The sequence below is a fragment of the Sapajus apella genome, unplaced genomic scaffold (genome assembly GCF_009761245.1).
Source record: "Sapajus apella isolate SASKATOON/1434 unplaced genomic scaffold, GSC_monkey_1.0 scaffold21, whole genome shotgun sequence".
In the NCBI taxonomy this organism is placed as follows: Eukaryota; Metazoa; Chordata; class Mammalia; order Primates; family Cebidae; genus Sapajus; species Sapajus apella.
In genome coordinates, this window is record NW_022436961.1 from 20333417 (window position 1) to 20356027 (window position 22611).

General features: G+C 41.9%; 2 protein-coding genes across 9 annotated transcripts in view; one reads left to right on the forward strand and one right to left on the reverse strand.

Annotated features, from left to right (window-relative positions):
• PDGFRL (platelet derived growth factor receptor like) overlaps positions 1-10741 on the forward strand; it is a 61881-nt gene extending 51140 nt beyond the window's left edge. The window contains exons 5-6 of the mRNA XM_032288002.1: positions 1563-1702; positions 10244-10741. Coding sequence (XP_032143893.1) covers positions 1563-1702; positions 10244-10432 — 329 coding nt within the window. The 3' untranslated portion in view covers positions 10433-10741. The remainder of the gene's footprint in view (positions 1-1562; positions 1703-10243) is intronic.
• A 680-nt stretch (positions 10742-11421) lies between these two features.
• The window catches only part of MTUS1 (microtubule associated scaffold protein 1), a 185750-nt gene continuing 174560 nt past the window's right edge, over positions 11422-22611 (reverse strand). For 7 of the 8 annotated variants that reach the window (XM_032287992.1, XM_032287990.1, XM_032287993.1 and 4 more), the window contains 6 exons: positions 22228-22333; positions 21199-21272; positions 20964-21059; positions 17563-17679; positions 14554-14651; positions 13322-13744 (listed from right to left, as the gene is read on the reverse strand). In XM_032287992.1, the coding sequence (XP_032143883.1) occupies positions 13531-13744; positions 14554-14651; positions 17563-17679; positions 20964-21059; positions 21199-21272; positions 22228-22333 (705 nt within the window). In that variant the 3' untranslated portion in view covers positions 13322-13530. Of the gene's footprint in view, positions 13745-14553; positions 14652-17562; positions 17680-20963; positions 21060-21198; positions 21273-22227; positions 22334-22611 lie in introns of all 8 variants that reach the window. The other variant, XM_032287991.1, reaches the window with a different exon arrangement.

The window sequence follows — 22611 nt, forward strand, 5'->3', positions numbered from 1 at the left end:
GCCCTCCTCAACTACCTTCCCCTCTCCAGCCCTCCTCAACTACCTTTCCCTCCCCAATCCTCCTCCACTCCCTTCCTTCCCCAGCCCTCCTTCACTTCCCTCCCCTCCCCAGTCCTCCCCCACTGCCCTCCCCCTTCCCCTGCCCTCCCCCACTACCCTCTCCTCCCCTCCCCAGCCCTCCTCCACTGCCCTCCCCCTTCCCCAGCCCTCCCCCACTACCCTCTCCTCCCCTCCCCAGCCCTCCTCCACTGCCCTCCCCGCCCCACTCCAGCCCTCCCCTGCAGCCCTCCCCTGCTGCCCTCCCCTCCCCAGCCCTCCCCTGCTGCCCTCCCCTCCCCTCCTCAGCCCTTACCTCCTCTCCTCAGCCTTCCTGCACTGTGCCACCGCCTCTCACCTGGAGCCATGCACATGGGCATTCCCAGCCTGCTGGTGCCTCCCTGCTTCTCCTGACCATGTCTTTGAAGCTCAGCCTTGAGATTTTAGTTCAAACATTGCTACTTCAAGGAAGCCCTTCCTGGCTCTCAGACTATTCTATTCTGGCCTTTTGGAGCACTCTGGGCTTTTGCTTCATAGCTTTTAGCACAGCGTTTTAAATTAACCATACAGCGGCTCCCTTGGTGTCCGGCCCCTCTGCTAGAATACAGGCTCCAAGGGTTCAGAGATCAGGTCCATCTCGCTCCCTGCTCTAGGCCCAGCTACTAGCACAGCCTTGCTCAAGGCTGCCATCGGAATTGCTCATTGACACACCTGTAATCCCAGCACTGTGGGAGGCCAAGGCATGAGGATTGCTGGAGGCCAAGAGTTGGAGATCCGCTTGGGCAACGTAGACCAAAAAATGGAAAAGTTAGCCAGGTGCAGTGTCTTACCTGTAATCCTAGCTCCTCAGAAGGCTGAGATGGGAGGATAGCTTGAACTGTCCTCCAAGTTGCAGGAGTTGGAGCTGCAGCAAGCTAAGATTATACCACCGCATTCCAGTCTGGAGGACAGAGACCGCATTGCTAAGTAAATAAATAGAGAGACAGCTTGTTGAGTGAACTCAGCATAATGAAGACGTTTGTTTCTGAAACATGGTGAAGCAAAGGCACTGCAAACTCAGGTAGCACTCGTGCCCTGTATGTCTGTCTTTCTCATTGTATATTTAGACTTTCTCCCCTTCTGTGGATGGACAGCCACACGCCTGTCTGCCGCCCACCACCCCTATGGCTGCCACCACCCAGTACTTCCTGCTTGCTTTTTCCCTAGGGACTTCTTCCCCTCACCTCTTTATTCCCTTCTCATGACCCTTGATGGACCTCTGAGCCTCCTCACCTAATCACAGGCTTGGAGGCTGTCCCCGGGAGTCCTGGTGCCTGCCCCCTCCCAGACCACCAAGGTCAACAGGTAAAGGCAGCTTCAGAGGAAGCCACAAGTGGTGGGCTTGCACCGCCCTGGCGCTGGTCAGGAAGCTGTGAGGAAGGCAGAAAAGTCCATCTCTCTGCATAGAAAAGAGCATATCTGTAGGTTTGTTTTCCAGGTTACATCAGGGTCTCATCTCACTCTCCCTGTCTGCTGCTTGCTTGCAGTTCCCAGCGGCCCTCCCTCAACAACGATCTTGGCCTCTTCAAACAAAGTGAGAAGTGGGGACGACGTCAATGTGCTCTGCACTGTCTTGGGGGAGCCCGACGTGGAGGTGGAGTTCAGGTGGATCTTCCCAGGGCAGAAGGTGAGTGCAGCACCTGCGTCTCAGCAACTGCGTCTCAGCCAGTGGTTTTAATTCACAGTTTTGTCCTCACCCAGTGATACAGGCCATAACTTAAGAAGTACAAGAAACATGAGAGGTTATGTTGCGGGTAGGGCTTTCTTGTTTTCTTTGAAGATGTTTCAGTATATTTAAAAATGAATTTTTTTTAAGGACAGGAAATAAAAGATGGAGTTTCGTTAGTAATTTGCTCAATGTACCTTCTTCATAAGCAGGTTGAAAAAAAAAAAACCCTTAACCAAGAAGGGACAGTAATTCTCATTGCAGCACCATTCACGATACCAAAGACACGGAATCATCCTAAATGCTCTTCAATGGTGGACTGGATAAAGAAATTGTAGTACATACCCACCATAAAATACTAGGCAGCCATGAAAAAGAATGAGCTCATGTCCTTTGTAGGAACATGAATAGAGTTGGAGGTCATTATCCTTAGCAAACTAACACAGAAACAGAAAACCAAATACTGCATCTTCTCACTTATTAGTGGGAGCTAAATGATAACACATGGACACATAGAGAGGAACAACACACACTGGGGCCTACTTGGGGGTGGAGGGTGGGAGGAGAGAGAGGATCAGGCAAAATAACTAATGGGCACTAAGGCTTAATATTAATACCAGGGTGATAAAATGATCTGTCATTTCATGACACGAGTTTAGTTATATAACAAACTTATACATATACCCCTGAGCCTAAAATACAAGTTGTGTGGTTTTTATTTGGAAAGGACAGTAGGAGGAAAGGGAAAGGAAGAATCCTCTCTTTCCTCCTGCCCCCACCTTAAATTCAGTCCTCCTGGGTCAACTAGAGTCTAACCATCTCCTGGAGTCCTTCAGAGTGTTCTGTTTGTTTTTAATATATTTCATCATTTTAAAATTTCAGTAGGTTTTTGAGAACAGCAGGTGTTTGGTTACATGAATAAGTACTTTAGATGATTTCTGAGATTTTGGTGTATTCACCCTAGGGGTGTACACTGTACCCAGTGTATAGGTTTTATCTCTCGCCTACCTCCCACCCTTTCCCCAGAGTCCCCAAAGTTCATTGTATTATTCTTTTATCTTTGCATCCTCATAGCTTAGCTCCCAGTTATGAGTGAGAACATACCATGTTTAGTTTTCTATTTGTGAGTTACTTCACTTAGAATAATGGTCTCCAATGCCATCCGGGCTGCTGCAAATGCCATTATTTCATTCCGTTTTATGTCTGAGTGGTATTCCATGGTATATATACCACAATTTCTTTATCAACTCATTGATTGATGAGCATTTGAGCTGATTCCATATTTTTGGACTTGTGAATTGTACTGTTATAAACATGTGTACAAGTATCTTTATCATATAATGACTGCTTTTCCTCTGGTTAGATACCCACTAATGGGATTGCTGGATCAAATGGTAGTTCTACTTTTAGTTCTTTAAGGAATCTCCACAGTTTTCCATAGTGGTTGTACTAGTTTACATTCCCACCAGCAGTGCAGAAGTGTGGAGAAGTGTTCTTTTTTTACCACATCCATGCAAACATAAATTATGACCATTTTTGCAGGAATGAGGTGGTATCACATTGTGGTTTTGATTTGCATTTCCCTAATCGTTAGTGATGTTGAGCATTCTTTCATGTTTGTTGGACATTTGAGAATTGTTTACTGAGAATTGTTTATTCATGTCCTTAGCCCAATTTTTGATGGGATTTTTTTCTGGCTGATTTGTCTGATTTTCTTGTAGATTCTGGATATTAGTCCTTTGTCAGATGTATAGATTGCAAAAATTGTCTCCCAGTCTATGGGTTGTCTGTTTACGCTGCTATTTCTTTTGCTGTGCAGAAGCCCTTTAGTTTAATCAAGCCCCATCTATTTATCTTTGTTTTAGTTGCATTTATTTGCTTTTTGGTTCTTGGTCATGAAGTCTTTACCTAAGCCAATGTCTAGAAGGGTTTTTCCAATGTTATCTTCTAGAATTTTTATGGTTTCAGGTCTTAGATTTAAGTATTTGATCCATCTTTAGTTGATTTTTGCATAAGGTGAAAGATGAGGATTCAGTTTCATTCTTATACATGTGGCTAGCCAATTATCCCAGCACCATTTGTTGAATAGGGTGTCCTTTACCCATTTTCTGTTCTTGTTTGCTTTGTCAAAGTTCAGTTGTAAATATTTGGGTTTATATCTGGGTCCTCTATTCTGTTGTACTGTTCTTTGTGCTGTTTTTACACCAGTACCATGCTGTTTTGGTGACCATGGTCTTATAGTATAGTTTGAAGTCAAGTAATGTGATGCCACTAGATATGTTCTTTTTGCTTAGTCTTGTTTTGGCTATGCAGACTCTTTTTTGGTTCCATATGACATTTAGGATTTTTTTTTCTAGTTCTGTGAAGAATAATGGTGGTATCTTGGTGGGAATTGCATTCAATTTGTAGATTGCTTTTGTCAGTATGATCATTTTCATAATATTGATTCTACCCATCTATGAGCATGCAATGTGTTTCCATTTGTTTGTGTCATCTGTGTTTTCTTTCAGCAGCGTTTTGTAGTTTTCCTTGTAGAGGTCTTTCACCTCCTTGGTTAGGTATATTCCTATTTTTTTTGCAGCTATTATAAAAGGAAGTTGAGTTATTGATTTGATTTTTGGCGTGGTTGCTGTTGGTATATAGCAGAGCTACCAATCTGTATACATTAATTTTGTCTCCTGAAACTTTGCTGAATTTATTTATCAATTCTAGCAGCTTTTTGGAGGAGTGTTTAGGGTTTTTTAGGTATATGATCATATCAGCAAACAGCAACAGTTTGACTTCCTCTTTATTGATTTGGATGCCCTTTATTTCTTTCTATTGTCTGATTGCTCTGGCTAGGACTTCCAGTACTATATTGAATACAAGTGGTGAAGGTGGGCATCCTTGTCTGGTTCCAGTTCTCAGAGGGAATGCTTTCAACTTTTCCCCAGTCAGTGTAATGTTGGCTATGGGTTTGTCATGGACTATTTTTATTACCTTAAGGTATGTCCCTTCTATGCTGATTTTGCTGAGGGTTTTAATCATATAGGGATGCTGGATTTTATATGCCTTTTCCGTGACGAAATAATCATGTGATTTTCATTTTTAATTCTGTTTATGTGGTGTATCACATTAATGACTTGTGTATGTTAAACTGCCCTGGTATGAAACCCATTTGATCATGAGGACTCTTTGATATACAGTACTGTTGGATTTGATTAGCTGGTATTTTGTTAAGGATTTTGTATCTATATTCATCAGAAATGTTGGTCTGTAGTTTTTTTTTTTTGTTATGTCCTTTTCTGGTTTTGATATTAGGGTGATACTGGCTTCACTGAATGATTTAGGAAGGATTCCCTCTTTCTCTCTCTTGTGAAACAATGTCAATAGGATTGATACCAGTCTTTCTTTGAATGTCTGATAGAATTCAATTGTGAATCCGTCTCGTCCCGGACTTAATTTTATTGGCAATTTTTTTTTTTTAATTTCCATGTCAATCTCACAGGTTGTTATTGGTCTGTTCAGAGTTTCTATTTCTTCCTGGTTTAATCTAGGAGGGTTGTATATTTCCAGGAATTTAACCATCTCCTCTAGGTTTTCTAGCTTGTGTGTGTAAAGGTATTCATAGTTGTTGTGAATGATCTTTTGTATTTCTGTGATGTTGGTTGTTATGTCTCCTGTTTCTTTTCTAATTGAGCTTATTTGGATCTTCTTGGTTAATTTTGCTAATGGTCTATCCATTTTATTTATCTTTTCAAAGGATCAGCTTTTTGTTTCTTTTATCTTCTCATTCATTTCTGTTCTGATCTTTGTCTCTTTTCTTCTGCTATGTTTGAATTTGGTTTGTACTGGTTTCTCTAGTCCTTGAGGTGTGTTTTAGATTGTCTATTTGTGCTCTTTCAGGCTTTTTGATATAGTCATTTAATGCTATGAACTTTCCTCTTAGCATCGCCTTTGCTGTATCCCAGAAGTTTTGATAGGTTGTGTACTATTATCATTCAGTTCAAAGAATTTTTTTTTTTTTTTTGAGACAGAGTCTTGCTCTGTTGCTCAGGCTGGAGTGCAGTGTCGCATCTCAGCTTACTGCAACTTTCGCCTCCTGGGTTCAAGTGATTCTCCTGCCTCAGCCTCCCGAGTAGCTGGGATTACAGATGCCAGCCACCTTGGCTGGCTAATTTTGTATTTTTTAGTAGAGACAGTAGGTTTCACAATGTTGGTCAGGCTGGTCTCGAACTCCTGACCTCAAGTAATCGACTCACCTTGGCCTCCCAAGTGCTAGGAATACAGGAATATTCAAAGAATTTTTTAACTCCCATCAGGATTTCATTGTTGGCCCAGTGATCATTCAGGAGCAGGTTATTTAATTTCCATGCATTTGTACGTGTTGAGGGTTCCTTTTGGAATTTTCAGGTTTTTTTCCATTGTGGTCTGAGAGAGTACTTGATACAGTTTCACTTTTCTTAAATTTATTGAGACTTGTTTTGTGGCCTATCATCTGGTCTATCTGGGAGAATGTTCCATGTACTGATGAATAGAATATATATTCTGCAGTTGTTGGGTAGAATGTTCTATAAATAGCTGTTAAGTCCATTTGTTCTAGGTTATAGTTTAAATCCATTGTTTCTTTCTTGGTCACCTGTCTAGTGCTGACAGTGGAGTATGAAAGTCCCCCACTATTATTGTGTTGCAGTCTATCTCATTTCTTAGGTCTAGTAGTAATTGTTTTATAAATTTGGGAGCTCCAGTGTTAGGTGTATATATATTATAAATAGCATTGTGATGTTTTCTCCTGTTGGACAAGTCCTTTTATCATCATATAATGTTCCTCTTTGTCTTTTTAAACTGCTGTTTCTTTAAAGTTTGTTCTGTCTTATATAAGAATAACTACTCCTATATAAGACAGGCTTGTGCCTGAAAACCCAGCTACTCAGGAGGCTGAGGCACAAGAATTGCTTGAACGTGGGAGGCGGAGGTTGCAATGAACTGAGATCACGCCATTGCATTCCAGCATGGGCAACAGAGTGAGGCTCTGTCTCAAAAAAAAAAAAAAAAAAAAAAAGCTACTCCTGCTCGTTTTTGGTGTACCTTTGTATGGAATATTTTTTTCCACTCCCTTACCTTAAGTTTTTGAGTCTTATGTTTTAGGTGAGTCTCCTGAAAACAGCAGATACTTGATTGGTGACTTCATATCCATTCTGCCATTCTATATCTTTTAGGTGGAGCATTTAGTGTATTTATATTCAGTGTTAGTGTTGAGATGTCAGGTACTATTCTATTCATCATGCTATTTGTTGCCCGAATACCTTGGTTTTTATTTTTAAATTTATTTTGTTTTTGTTTTATAGGTCCTGTGAGATTTATGCTTTAAGGGGGTTCTATTTTGGTGTATCTCAAGGATTTGTTTCACGATTTAGAGCTCCTTTTAGCATTTCTTGTAGTGCTGCATTGGTACTGGTGAATTCTCTCAGCATTTGTTTGTCTTAAAATGACTGTCTCTTTCCTTTTATGAAGCTTAGTTTCACTGGACACAAAATTTTTGGCTGATAATTGTTCTAGCTTGTAGAGTTTCTGCTGAGGAATATGCTGTTACTCTGATATGTTGTCCTTTTTGGTTACCTGGTGCTTTTGCCTCAGCTCTTCAGTCTTTCCTTCGTCTTGACTTTAGATAACCTGATCACTCTGTGCCTAGGTGATGATCTTTTTATGATCAATTTCCCAGGTGTTCTTTGAGCTTTTTGTATTTGGATGTCTAGCACTCTAGCAAGGTGGGGGAAGTTTTCCTTGATTATTCCCTCAAATATGTTTTCCAAACTTTTAGATTTCTCTTCTTCCTCAGGAACACCAATTCTTAGGTTTGGTTGTTTAATATAATCCTAAACTTTTTGGAGGCTTTTTTCAGTCTTCTAAATTCTTTTTTCTTTGTCTTTGTTTGATTGGGTAAAATCAAAAATCTTACAGTTGAGCTCTGAAGTTCTTTTTTCTGCTTGTTCAATTCTATTGCTGAGACTTTCCAGTGTATTTTGCAGTTCTCTAAGTGTGTCCTTCATTTCCAGAAATTGTGATTGTTTTCTATTTTTGCTATCTATTTCACTGAAGATTTTTCCCTTCATATCATGTGTCTTTTTAATTTAATTAAGTTGGAGTTAATCTTTCTCTGATGCCTCCTTGACTAGCTTAATAACTGACCTTCTGAATTCTTTTTCTGGCAATTCAGGGATTTCTTCTGGTTTGGATCAGTTGCTGGTGAGCTAGTGTGATCTTCTGTGGGTGTTAAAGACCCTTGTTTCAACATATTACCAGAATTGTTTTTCTGGTTCCTTCTCATTTGGGTAGACTGTGTTAGAGGGAAGATCTGGGCTCAAGCGCTGCTGTTCAGATTCTTTTGTCCCGTGGGGTGCTCTCTTGATGTAGTGCTCTTCCCCTTCTATGTGTGTGGCTTTCTGAGAGCCAAACTGCAGTGACTGTTATTTCTCTTCTATATCTAGGCGCCCAGCAGAGTTATTGGGCTCCGGGCTGGTACCGAGTGTTGCCTGCAGAGTCCTGTGATGTCTCAGGTCTCTCAGTCATGGATATCAGCACCTACTTTGATGTTGGTGGCAGGGGAGTGAAATGGACTCTGTGAGGGTCCTTAGTTGTAGTTTTGTTTATTGCACTAGTTTTGTGTTGGTTGGTCTCCTGCCAGGAGGTGACACTTTAAAGACAGCATCAGTTGTGGTAGTATAGGGAGGATCAGGTGGTGGGCAGGACCCTAGAGTTCCCACAGATTATGTCCTTTGTCTTCAGCTACTAGGGTAGGTAGAGAAAGACCATTAGGTGGGGGCGGGGCTAGGCATGTCTGAGCTCAGACTCTCCATGGGTAGGTCGCCATGGCTGCTGTTGGGGATGGGGGTGTGGTTCTCAGGCCAATGGAGTTATGTTCCCCAGGGGATTATGGCTGCTCTGCTGTGTCATGCAGGTCACCTGGGAAGTGGGGGAAAGCCAGCAGTTACAGGCCTCACCCAGGTCCTACGTAGCCCAAATGGATGGTCTCACTCCCTCTGTCCCCGTCCACAGCACTGAGTTTGTTTCTAGGCAGTGGGTGATTAGGGTTGGGAATCTGCCCCAGGCTACCAGTCTCCTGGTTAATTAAAGCAGACAGGGCTTTCAGGTTTCACATCTCCCTACATGCCATGGTTTCTGTGTGTGTCTGCACTCCTGCTTCATCCCCTCACCCGAGTTCTGTACAGGAAACTTTGTGTTCAGTCAACATTTTTACAGAGTTGCAGCTCGTTTTCTTCTCCCTGTGGTCTTTTCCCAGTTTATCTGGTAGCCCTCCCCAAGGACCTCTGTGAGACAAAGTCAGAAGTGGCTTCCCTGGGGACGGAGTGTGCCCACAGGGCTCTTTCTGCTGCTTCCTTCTGCCCCTGTGTTTCACTTGGCTAGAGTGTTCTCTAAACAAGCTGTGCCCACGGCAGGCGGCTCTGAGCAGGCATCCACCAAGTGGGCATAGAAACCGACCCTGCCAAAAAGGTGCTGTGAGGCCAGAGATCATTTTAAAATAGACTTCTCATAAAAGCAATTGCAGCATATTTAGCCCTTGTACATGTTCTGCTTGCTAAAGTAACAGCTCCGCTACCAGCATGGAATAATCCCTTTGTTGCCAGAAGAGATTTGGCCTCTCCAAGACACATTCAGTAGCTGACATCCTTCTGGCTTACGGGCTGTGATTGGTGGAAAATAACTGTCTCTAGGGAATAGTGTTTTCCAGCATCTTGGTACTAGGTGCTTGATTATCAAAAGTGTTGGTCATACTTACAGGACATTGATGATTTTCAGTAGGGATGGTTTTTTTCTTTCTACATTGCTATGTGGTATTTTATAAGAAAAGGTATTTACTTAGTAATATATTAATTCTGTTAAACTAATTCAGAAAATACTTATCACCAGAGTTGGCTGGACATCTCAAAAGTGACCATCTCACTTTCTAGAAATAGGAATCATGTCATCTAGTACATTATCTTACCCATCCTTGGTACAGCTCTTCTCCCAGTAGAGTCCTACGGCACATTAGCCTAATCATACTTCTCCCTCTTCCAAATCTGAGCAATTGGGAGCTTTTACAGTGGGTATTTTTCAGGCTTCTGACTTTCAGTTCTGTAAAGTAGAACTACTTAGCTAGGAAAAGAAAGTGGGCAATGTGAAAAGCGTGGCCAGTGGAAAATTTGTCCCTGTTGATGCTTAATACCAGTTCCACTTTCTTGGAGTTTTAAATGCATAAAGTTTAGCTTAAGTAGAAACTTAGAGAAGAAAAGGGCAGAAAGACAGCACCAAACAACATAATGAAATTCAAGGCTCTGTTTGTTTGCTTAAAATGATTTCAGTGTAGAAGCTTCCACAGCTTATGAGCTACGCATACTAAACAGTCTTTTGTAAGCATGTGCTTTGCCCTTTGAAAGGAACCCTCAACAGTGTTGGGTGAATGGGAGCTGTTTATAGCAGCTTGACCCTCATGCTTCAGTCTCTGTGGGTGTCATTAAACAGGATGAAAGGCCTGTGACGATCCAAGACACTTGGAGGCTGATCCACAGAGGACTGGGACACACCACGAGAATCTCCCAGAGTGTCATTACAGTGGAAGACTTTGAGACTATTGATGCAGGATATTACATTTGCACTGCTCAGAATCTTCAAGGACAGACCACAGTAGCTACCACTGTTGAGTTTTCCTGAGTTGGAAAAGGAAATGTCATGAACTTACGGAAAGTCCGTTTGTGTAGACTATCAGCTTTGGGGTTCTTATGATTAGTGCTTTGCCAGAGGCTGATGTGAAGCACCAAACCCCAACCCCAGCATCTTGTGAGCCCGACCCAGATATCCAAACTAAGAGGAAGTCATCCAGTCTATTCACAGAAGTGTTAACGTTTCTAACAGAAAGTATGCATTTTGATTGCTTACCTACATATGTGTTCCTAGTTTTTATATATGTGTAAACAATTTTATATAATCATTTCTATTAAATGAGCAAGTTTTTGTAAAAAAAAAAAAAAAAAAAAAATAGCTAAGTGTTTAAGTTGGCCTAAAATACATCCAGAAAGACTCGGTGGTGGGGATACCTGGGTCAATACCAAGTATTCTCTGTCATATAACCACCACAATACAGAAGAATTTAAAAATGTACTAGATAGTTTGACTACTTATCCATAAACAGCAACTCCAGATTCAAATGCTTAGAAATGTCATTTTTGTCTTAGCAACTTTAAAGCAAATGTGAGATAATTGATCAAAGTATTGAAAAAAATCATGTATGCTTTTTTTTTTCTTAAACTGTTGCACTCAAGGGTACTAATTCTAGTCTATTCAATAGAACCTGTTTTTAGAAGTTTAGCTTTCAATATAAAATAGATGCATAGATTAAGAACATTCAACTCTGTTTAGACATTTATCATATTCAAAAATATTTACCAGGTTTCTCCAATTTTCTTATACAGCAGAAATTGTTAAAACCAGCCAAATTTATTTCTCAAACACAGCTTTGAATTTAGAAAAGAAAAGCTTAGCTCTACCTGTACCAGTGAGCCAAGTTTCAGGCCATGACCTATTCTGTGGTTGCAGTGGAAATTCCTGGAAAATAAGAGGCGATGTCATCGTTCCTGTGCTGTTAAAAAGGCTGTGCGCTTGGTAACACTTTGAAGAGTGAGGTATGTCAGAGGATGCAATTCTTGAGTATTCCAGCATTATTTATTTGATCAAAGTAAAATACACTTTCCATCACTACAAACTGAGCACAACTACAGTTGTCTACACATCCGTATTTTTGACGTGCCAACATGTTGCATCCTACATAAAACATTTGGTTTAAACAAACTCTCAAAAATTCTCTATTATTTTGTTTCCTATCTTCTCTCCTGTTCTCTCCCATCCTCCGAAGACTTTTTTTATTAACTGCTGTAAGATTTATTTCCCAGTCACATAGTACGGAGGACAGCAGGGAACAACACAAGATTTACCATGCGTAAGGGAGGAATGGCAAACCCAACTTTGGCTAATGTCATTGAGAACAACTTGGAAGCATGAGCAGAGATATCCCAGGAAGTGACAGTGAATCTACATTTCCATTTATCAGAAGCAAACATGGAAGGTATTACATACATGATAAACTATTGGAAGTTAATGACTTAAGACACACAATCACTAAAAGAACATGCATCATGAATATCAACTTGCTATGTAGTATACATGTAAATGACTCAAAAATCCACCTCTAGTATCCTGAATTATCTTACTACAGCGGTTATTTGTACAGCCACTGAATGTAGATTAGTAAATACTGACATCACAGTGTTGACACATGCAGGGAGGGGGATATAAAGCCACAATTCTTCCTTCCACCTTTTCCAAAGTCTCAAAATCAGGGGAGCTAATAAGTTTTGGAAAGAAATGGAAATGCAACTTGGAGGAGAGTTGGACAAGCCACATTTTCCACTCATCAGATGGCCATTTTGCTACCTTCCCAAACATAGGGACTCCTCAGAGGGTCCCGGAAAAATGAGCATGATCCTCAGACTGTTTCTTCTATCAAATGCTGCGACATCAGTTTAATCAAGGCGCTTCTAGTCATCGGTAAGCACTGAATCCTACCTTTCTTAATTCTACTAGCCAATGACTTCCTCTTTCTTGTTCTTTATTCTAAGATTTCCCAACATTTGTAGTATCAAATCAGGCTTCAGTTTATTTGGAAAGTGATTTGAGCACCTGGAAGATGAGCTGGCTCTGGAAAAGCGTATTCCTTTATCCTTGTCCCAGAGAAAAGGAGGTAGGAGGCAGGAGGTTTGCTTGTGGCTCTGGATGGTGGAGAAAGGTAAAAGGAAAATGAGAATAATGGGAGAAGAAGAAGACAGGTTAAATCTGCAAGGACAGCTCAGGACAAGAGCAAGGTAAAAATAAGGCAGAAAAAACCATTGGTACTGCCCTTTTTCTTTATACAGTTTTTTTATAGAAAAATTGCGGTTCTACATTTACACATAGCCTGAGAAAATGGATTACAGGACAGTGTTAGGCTCCCATGGTTAAGTACAAAATCTACAGAAAAATCTAACTAGTTTCAACTGACATGGCTAAACACCGAAACTGCCAAGAAGTTACCCCAAAAAGATAGAGAATGTACAGACAGTGACAAGTTGAAGCTTTTCCTGTTATACTCTCTCCCTACCACGTTTACAGGGCTGAGCAGAGTTGGCGGTAGATGATCATAATGCAAGCAACTATTGCTTTTTCTTCTATGGCTTTGGCTGAAATGTATACAGTGACTACTATTTGATTAGTACATATCCAGATATATTCAGATTTTGACATTTAACACACAGCAAAGAAGGCTGCATCAGACACATGACACTCTGACATCCATTTCATTCACACACCCCCACCCGCACCCCCACAGTCAGACTAAAAACTCACAAACATCTCTGTGGTGAAGAACGTAACAAAGGTTAGAAATCTTCATCTGAATAGGCCCCTGAGAGTTTTCCCCCTATGCTTAGGTGAAAAAGGCAATGAACAAGATTCTCTCGTTCTTTAAGTGCTTTGTGCAACAACGTCCATGTGTCGGTGCCGAAATCTGTGTTTGGAGGAATCTTTTGGACTGAGGCAAAAGTCTTCCTCCAGAGTTCCAGTCTCAGAAGCTGCTGATTCCGGCGGCGGTGATGGCTCCAGTTACCCTACGGTGATCACACGTGTGCTGATAGAGCTCTGTGCCCATGTTCCTCGCTGGGGTCAGTCCTGCAGACCTGTATCAAAATGTTTTCAGAGAGTCTGTTGACTTTGAGGAGGCGTCATCTGGGTGAAATGCTGGGGCTGGGGAAAGAGCCAGAATTCCGCGGTGACTGGAAAGGGATGGCCGAGGACGTGGGGGATCTCTTGGGGCTACACAGGTCCCCATTGTGCAGCTTCCACAGAAGCTCCTCATTTTCCATGGAGAGTCGCTTGTTGACTTTCGACTCCTTCTCCAATGACTCTTGCAGAACCGCCTGCTCTGTGGAAAGTTGCCTTGAAGAAAAAAGCCAGAAGCCATGTTCCATCTATGTAAAAAAATTACTTGAAAAATGTGTCTTAGCATTTGAAATCTGAAAGTCCAAATTTATTCCTTTGGGACAAAACAGAATCGTGTACAAAGTCACAGGTGTTTGGCTGCCTAGAAAACCCACATACAGGTTGGGCGCGGTGGCTCACGCCTGTAATCTCGGAACTCTGGGAGGCTGAGGTGGATGGATAACATCAGGCCAGGATATTGAGACCAATTTGGGCAACATGGTGAAACTCTGTCTCTATTATAAACACAAAAATTAGCCAGGCCTGGTGACATGCGCCTGTAGTCCCAGGTACACAGGAGTCTGAGGTGGAAGGACTGCTTAAGCCCGGGAGGCAGAGGTTGCAGTAAGCTAAGATCGCACCACTGCACTCCAGTGTGAGCAACAGAGACCTCATATAAAAAAAAATTGTACTTTTTGGGCAATTTCATAGGAGGCTGAGTGCCACTTTTGCAAATATGCGACATGTTTTATGACTATATTACATTTGGGGCTGTTTTCTATTTGGTTTTGTGTTGCTTTTTGTCTGAAAGCATTCTCAGAGGCAGCCAGAGGCCAGGGGAGAAGGCTTGCTGGCCTGGGTCTCGATACTTGGTCCAGGCCACTTTGGTAAACGCATGAACTACTACAATCACATTTTCCAGATAGAAATCACTGCCCCTTTAACCATCTGCTTCCCTCCTATTTCCAGGAGGTACACGGGTAGAGCCTGGCCAGAAAGTAACACCCACGGGGAGCTCAGGAGAAACAGTACTGCTTTATTGTTACCTAGAAATGGCCATGTGCTTGTCCATCCGAGCTTTTAATTCTTCATTCTCCTGCTGGAATCGCTTCAATTTGTCAACCAGTGCTGTGTTGTTGTCCACCTTGGCATAAAGAAAAATTCCAACATTTATACAGTATTACAAAAAATCCCCTCATTTCTTAAGGCACCTCATAACACAAATACACTTAGGAGATTTCATTAAGGACAATGTAATGGCATACTGAAATATTACACACTGACACAAAGAATCTAAAAAGAATGCAAAAAGAATCCAAAACAGCAAAACGGAGCAGCCGGATATTTTTAAAAAAATGTATGTCAGGCTGCTTAAATATTCATACGGGTAGTGGATTTGTTCCAGGTCACGTTGTTTTGGAATTCTGCAAGAATTGGTGCCTCTTTTTGTTTCAATGTGAAACAAACCCTGCAGCCAGGCTGCCCACACTTAGCAAAGTTTACATAGTTTCTTAGGGTGAGAAGGGAAGATTCCCACATCTGATGAAAACTCATGGGCCAACAGTTCACAGTACTTCACAACCTTTACTACGGACTTGAACTCAGATTCATGGTAATTCTTCAGCACTTGCCTCTGAGTGGCCACACAGAGCTGCAATTCTACAGAGCTCTTAGAGCATGGCATGAAAGAAGTAACACTCCAGGAGGCCTCGCTGTCCTTAGGTCAGCTGAAGATAGGTCTGTTCTCCTGTCTTCCTGCCCAGGCCGAACTTTCAAGGCAAACAAATTGATCAGTTGAGAGATTAAAGGATCAGATGCCTGAGGACATTTAATCACTTTACCTGATGAAGAGCCGATTCCATCCCCCACTCACTTTCTAAAGGTAAGGTTTTATTAAGGGGCGATATTAAAGCTCTATCAGAATTAAGTCTATGTCCGTGTCCTGTAGCATGACTAACATGCTTTGAGTATGGTGCTTAGTTTGGAGCCCGACTGTTCTTAAGACATCCTATTACCCAGAAGCAGCTCAGGACAACAAGCCACTCAGGTGAAATAACTTTCCGGAAAATTAGTCTGGAATGTAAGAAAAAGGGATTTTCGAAATGTTCGGTAATTATGAAGGAATCCAAGATAAAAACAATGTGGAAAAACCTGGAATTCAAGACTGCATGGTGTTGTCCTTTAATTGTTATCTCATCCTAGGGAAACTAGTCCTGATAATGTCACAGAGCTGATTATGGGCAGGGCTAGTTTCATGGCAAAGCCGTCTTTCTTAGAAAACTTCCCGTGAAGGCAGAGGTTGCAGTGAGCCGAGACTGCACCATTGCACTCCAGCCTGGGCAGCAGAGCGACACCCGTCTCAAAGAAAGAAAACTCCCTGTGCTTCTTAGTCTCTTAATTTCATCAAAAGCCAGTGTGCTTCCCCGTCATTGTATCAACCCATTCTTTCACACATACACAATGCAAGGCTGACAGGTATTATCAGGATACCTCCTGGGCATGGCAAGAAACAAATACTAGATCAATAAAAATTAAATGTGTCGGTAAGTTTACAGGAAAGTCTGTTTCATTGTACATGAGTCTTTGAAAGTTTTGATGCATGAACGGCCTATAGAGCAACTATTAACAGCATCATCTGAGCCATCCCGACTACCAGATGAGAGGGTATCAGACCCAGCGTAGCAGGATGACCTTGGCAGGAGCTGGTATGTATACTAAGTTGGGCTCATTAACAACCATGAGTTCCTTTCCTTCCTTTACAAACATTTTCTGATAATTCAAAGTGCTTGTATATCCAACAGAGGGGCTGAGCTGTTCTCTCTCTCAATAGAAGTAACAGTCTCTAGAATAAAACCAAATGCAAACCAACAGACACCAACCAGCAGAGAGGCCCCCCTGCCCACTACTGTCCGGGATTGGTTTGGGTTTGAATGAAGCACTTGTAGAAGTCTGAGTCAGTCGTCACTAAGGGGAGAAGAGGCCAGCGGTATGCAGCGGCTGCATGGTCAACAGCAAGGCACCGCAAGGTCTGGGATCACTTACACTGCCTTCCCGAGCCCTGCCAACTTGGTTGAGTCCTGGCTGGCAGCAGCTGTGTTTCAGGGCTGGGCCAAGACTGACGCTGAACACTAAGCATGCCACTCACACGGTTCTGGTCAGACTCGTCACACACTAACATCGTTCTCTCTTTTAGATGCTGCAAACTAAACGTTATTCATATTTTTGGTAATGCTTGCTACTTGTCCAAGTGGATTAATCTTACTATAGCACATTTTTTTTTCTTGAGACAGAATCTTGCTCTGTCGCCCAGGCTGAAATTTAAATACAGTGGCGCCATCTCGGCTCATGGCAACCTCTGCCTCCTGGGTTCCAGTGATTCTCCTGCCTCAGCCACTTCAGTAGCTGGGATTACAGGTGTGTGCCACCACACCCAGCTAATTTTTGTATTTTTAGTAGAGACAGGGTTTTGCCATGTTGGCCAGGCTGGTCTCAAACTCCTGACCTCAAGTGATCCACGGACACTGGCCTTCTTAAAGTGCTGCAATTACAGGAATGAGCTACTGCACCCAGCCCACAATTCTTTTATCACATGCTAATTTACAAGAAGCAACATGAAGAACTCTATAGATCATATTGCTTCACTGTGATTAATTTCTATTAAATATATCCAACTGTTTTAGACCTAAGAAACCTGTCCAGGGTGGGTGGTATATTGAAGTACTGATTTTAAATAGATATTTAAACATTTTTCTTATGCAGGTGAAGATTCAAAATACCACTGAAATATAAGCCTGCTTTGTTTGCTGTAGGCTTTTCAAGAGCTGGATGCTGTTGTACATGTTCCTTGGAAGAAAAAAAAAAAAAATTCTAGCAGGCAGCAATGAATATATATTGAACAAACCTGGCAAAGGAAACGTAAACTTATCTGTTGGACCATTTCCAAATATCTTTAGGAGCAGTTAACCCAACTCCATAGTTCTAAACTTCAGGGTTCAGTTTCACAGATATTACCCCATTTGTAAGATCCTCCCTCATTCATTCTGAAGGAAACATACCAGTTTCTCCATTTTCATTAACTTGATGTCCTGTTGATGCAGTTTCTCATTCTTGATCTCTAACACAGCTTTCAGGCTTTCTAACTCTTGTTCCAGATACATGATATGAGGGTTCTTCTGGAAAGGACACAGCAAGATATTGCTTTTATTCCACACACTCACATAGTTGAAATTCTTAACGAAGAATCTTTGATTAGACATTAGACAAACAAGTAGCAAGCGACAGATGTCCATCGTCTGACAGCAATTTCAAAGAGGTAGAACAAGTTAAGAGCACCTTAATATCAAAGACTGGTCCTAATACCGCAAACATTTCACTCATTTATCAGTAACAATATGCAAAAATGTGGGTTACATCAAACATGTTATTGTAATCAACAGAAAAACCAATCCTTACATACAAAACAATTTTGGGGGGAGATCAGGCAATCCACAAGTCCTTTATTGGCATCTACCAGGAGAAAAGGCAACAAGGAGAAAGGGGAATGAGAGTTCTCTCTAACCAAGTGAACTGATCGGGAAAGGAAAGGCAGTGCATTATACGGCTCTCTGCAAAACAACAAATAACAATAAGGTCCTGAGTCTTTGGATTTTTGTTAGCATGGGGCTGTGTGCTACCTGGGCCACACTTCTGGGGCAGACATAATACCATCATTTTATACTGTGACAACCCAGTACCTACACAGAAGGAGTACACAGCCTACTAAAATTCTCTCCAAAAAATAGAAAAGTTAGCCAGGCATAGTGGCTTATGCCTATAGTCCCAGCTACTCAGGAGGTTGAGGCGGGAGGATCAGCTGAGCCGGGAGGTGGAAGGCTGCCGTTAACTGCGCATGTGGCACTGCATTCCAGGCTGCTGACAGAACAAGAGACCCTGTCTCAAAAACACAAAACTCTCCAAAATAAACACCACATCACCGGAGGCATCCTCTGAGAGCACACCAGCAGCGAGGATTCCCCACCACCCCTCACCCCCTCCTTGCCTTATTCATGGAAATTCAACTAAGCCATCCAAAATTTATGCTGTAAAAGAACAGCGTTAAGACCCACTGATCAGAGAGATGTGTTTAATGAAGGCATGTCTTAGGTAAGAGTCAGTGGTGTGGATCATTAAGCTTATCTTTTGGTGCAGTGCTGTCTGCTCTGGACCAATCGTGAGGGAGAATCCAGGAAGGGGCCTTCCAGGATTACATAATGCAAACCCCTTACTAAGAGGAAACATGTTCCACAGGTTAAGCGACCTACTCAGGAAAGATCAGGAAAGCTTCCCAAGCCGGAAAGGGTCAGAGCAGGGACTGATACTCAGATCTTCAACTCTAGGCTCTTTAGATAGTTCCCCGAGGCTGGGAGAGCTACGTGTGTATACTCTGGCAGGTGGGGAGGAATGAAGAGAGGCTGGTTAATGCATACAAACATACAGTTAGAAAGAATAGGTTCTACTGTTCAATAACATTGTAGGCTGACCATAGTTAACAATAAATAATGTGTATTTCAAAATAGCTACAAGGGAAGATCTGAAATGTTCCCAACACAAAGAAATGCTAAAGGTGATAGATGCCCTAAATACCCTGACTGGAGCCTCACACAGTCTATGCATGTCTCAACACATCACATGTACCCCAGAAAGAAGTACAAAACTAGGTCTCAAAAAATCATACATTTTATACAATGTTATCCTTGTACAAAGGATTTTTTATTTACCTTGAGAATAGCGAATCTTAACCTCATTTTTGTTAGAGGGAAACAGCATGATTTCCCGTCGGTTTGACAATTACAGCATTTACTAGCCTTGGACCCTCTGTCCTCTTTCCGACTTCTCTGCCAGCCCGCCCCGTTCTCCTGGACTGCACTCAGATGCACTCTCTTTTTCCACAACCTCAGCGTGCTTACATGGCAGAGGCACTTGGATGTTTCTGCGTTCCTCCGTCTGATTCTGCCCTTAGCTTTCCAAAAGCGGCTGCAGTAGAAGAATCCCCTTTGTGTACTGGAAACTCTTTCCAACCTCTTTCCTGAGCCATCAGTTAGGTTTACACTCTGCATATAAGTGTCTGGATTTCATTTGAAATCACTGACTCTTCCTAAGAATCTTCTAGAATAAAGACCTTTGAGGTTTCTTTGAATATGAGCTCATCTCATGTTATCAAATAGCTAGAGGGTTCCCTGAGAAACCCCCACATGCCCTGGCAGAGCTGGTCAGAGTTTAAGTGGAGATAAGCTTTGCTTCTGCAGTCCCAGAGCATAAACATATGGAACGAAAACAGCAGGACTAAAGGCAGAAGCAGCAAGGAAAAAAATCTTTTCAAAAAGACAAACATCAGGAGAAGGCAGGGGAGACAGACAAATGTAGCAAGAGAAATTTGAGCTTCCAAGAGATTTGTACTTTTCACAAGTGCCATTTATCCATACGATGAAATATTTTTCATCCATAAGAAGAAATCAAATACTGACATATGCTACAACAGGGATGAACCTCGGAAACTTTACACTAAGTAAAAGACACACACCAGTCTTAAATGACCACATGTTGGACAAGCCCTTTTGTATTAATTCCTCAGAATAAGTAAATCCATATAGAAAGTAGACTGGGGATGGCCTGGTGCCGGGGGACTTGGGGGAGATGGGGTGTGACTGCTAACAGGTCCAGGGTTCCTTTTTGGGGTGATAAAAATGTTCTAGAATGAGGTATTGATGACCAATGGACAACTTTGTGAATATACTAAAAGCTACCGAATTTTCCATTTTAAAAGAGTGAACTTTGTAGTTGGTAAATCATATCTCAATACAGTGATTTTTTTTTTTTTTTAAATAAAATCCTCACATAAAACCCTAATCCTAATTGGTAGTTTTCTTGTTTTTCTGTAGGAAATTAGCTTAGACCATCAGAAACATCCTGGACTTCATCTGTATGTCAGTTTTTAGGATGATTTAAAAAAAAAGATAAAGACAGAAGCTGGCGGGGTGTGCTGGCTCACGCCTGTAATCCCAGCACTTTGGGAGGCCGAGGCCGGTAGATCGCGAGGTCAAGAGATTGGACCATCCTGGCCCACATGGCAAAACCCTGTCTCCACTAAAAATACAAAAATTAACTGGGTGTGGTGGTGTGTGCCTGTAATCCAAGCTACTCTGGAGGCTGAGGCAGTAGAATCCCTTGAACCTGGGAGGCGGACGTTGCAGTGAGCTGAGATCGTGCCACTGCACTCCAGCCTGGTGACAGAGCAAGAGTCCGTCTCAAAAAACAAACAAAAAACCCAAAGAACCTGTTTTATACACCTTAGAATGCACACTGCCAGACAGGAAAAGGATTCCAAACCTGTGTTATTTCTGTAGCTGCTGAGCACCTAAATAACTCCAAACGGCAACTGACAAGAAAAATTCTTGATAAAGGAGCACACACAACTTACCAAATTTGCTTTCTCTCTTGCTATTCTTTTTTGTTCTTCTGATTTCAGTTTTTCATTTAAAGCATCATTTTCACTCTTCAGATCACTGATTTGCTTCTAAAACACAAAGAAATGTGGAACATAAGTTAATAAGAAGACTCCAGAAACTCAGCATATATACACAGAAATATTAAAACCAAACTAAGAAATGAAAAAAAATTTTGGGGGGAGGGCGGGGATACTGAATTTCACCCACCTCTAGCGATTCCTGCTTCTCAGAAAGTAAATCTTCAAGTGATTTCTTTTCTATTTCATGGCCTTTCTTAATTTCTGGGAAAATAAAAGGATATTTTGGAGACAAAAATGTGCTATGAGATCATGTATTCTACAATAGTGAAAGCGTACAGATGTACGTGTTCATTATGAAGCCATATGATGTGACTTTACATCTATGGGATGCTTTTATGTAAACTGGCCATCTGTGCTCAAAGTAGCCTTGAAAGATGGGTAGGGGAGCCATTCCCATTTTATGACTGAGAGCACTGAGGCCCACAGAGGCCACGTGACCTTGGAAAAACACTGAGCGCCCAGTTCAGGGCAGGTTCTCATCAATGCCACTCCAGACTCCTGGTCTGGAAACCCTGTACTCTTTTCAGTTTGCTCTTCATGACCTAATCGGACAAGAAGGAAGAAAAACAATGTTTACTAAAAGACTGCCCAGAGCCAGTCACTTTTACACATTGTCATCTCTGAATGCCTTCAGGCAATTCTACTTTTCTGGTGAGAAAGTCCTTCCTAAATGTCACACTGCTGATTCTGTTCTGAAAGCAATGGCTTATACCCTTCCACTCATGACAGATGAAAAATCAAAAAGCCTCTTTTTCTGTTCAGTAAGCGCCACTGACATTTCACAGCACCACTGCTGTGCAAGAGCGCTTGTGGGGGAGGCAGTTAGATCCTTTACTGTGGATTATAAGACAGAAACTTTTACTCCCAACTTCCAGGAACCTAAGTTGGCAACTACCGCCCCCCAAAAATGACCTTTACAATCTTCCAAAGCCCATCCTATTTAATAAAATACTGGCATTTATAACTATTATTTGCATCCGTAGTGGGAAAGGCATCTGTTAACAACAAACAAAGCAGAAAGCAACCAGGAATGCTCCAGCCTGAACGCCACAGGACATTCGCTGAAGGGGAGAGTTATGAATCATTTCCATCTGAAAACATACCACACAGTCCTATCAGATTTTATTATGTTTAAAGAGAAAAAAAACATCCTTGCCTGAAAGGGAGGCTTCATAAGCCTTCTTCAGCAATTCAACTTTCTCCGAGTGGCTAGCTTCAATTTCCAACTTAGAGGTTTCATGGGCAGCATTTAAGTTGTCAAACTGTAAGAAACAAAATCTTGGTTTAACTGTAAAACCAAATGTCCTAAGTTGAATAAGCCAAGCAACTACCTTAGGAGACTTTACAGTTTCATAGGTAATTATGCTTGGGCTCTCGTTTAAAGGCTCCCTGACACATACAAAAAATGTATACAAAGGCCGGGGCAGTTGTTCATACTTGTAACCCAGCACTATGGGAGGCAGAGGACACACACACACACACACACACGGCAGACACACACACACACACACACACACACACACACACACACACACACACA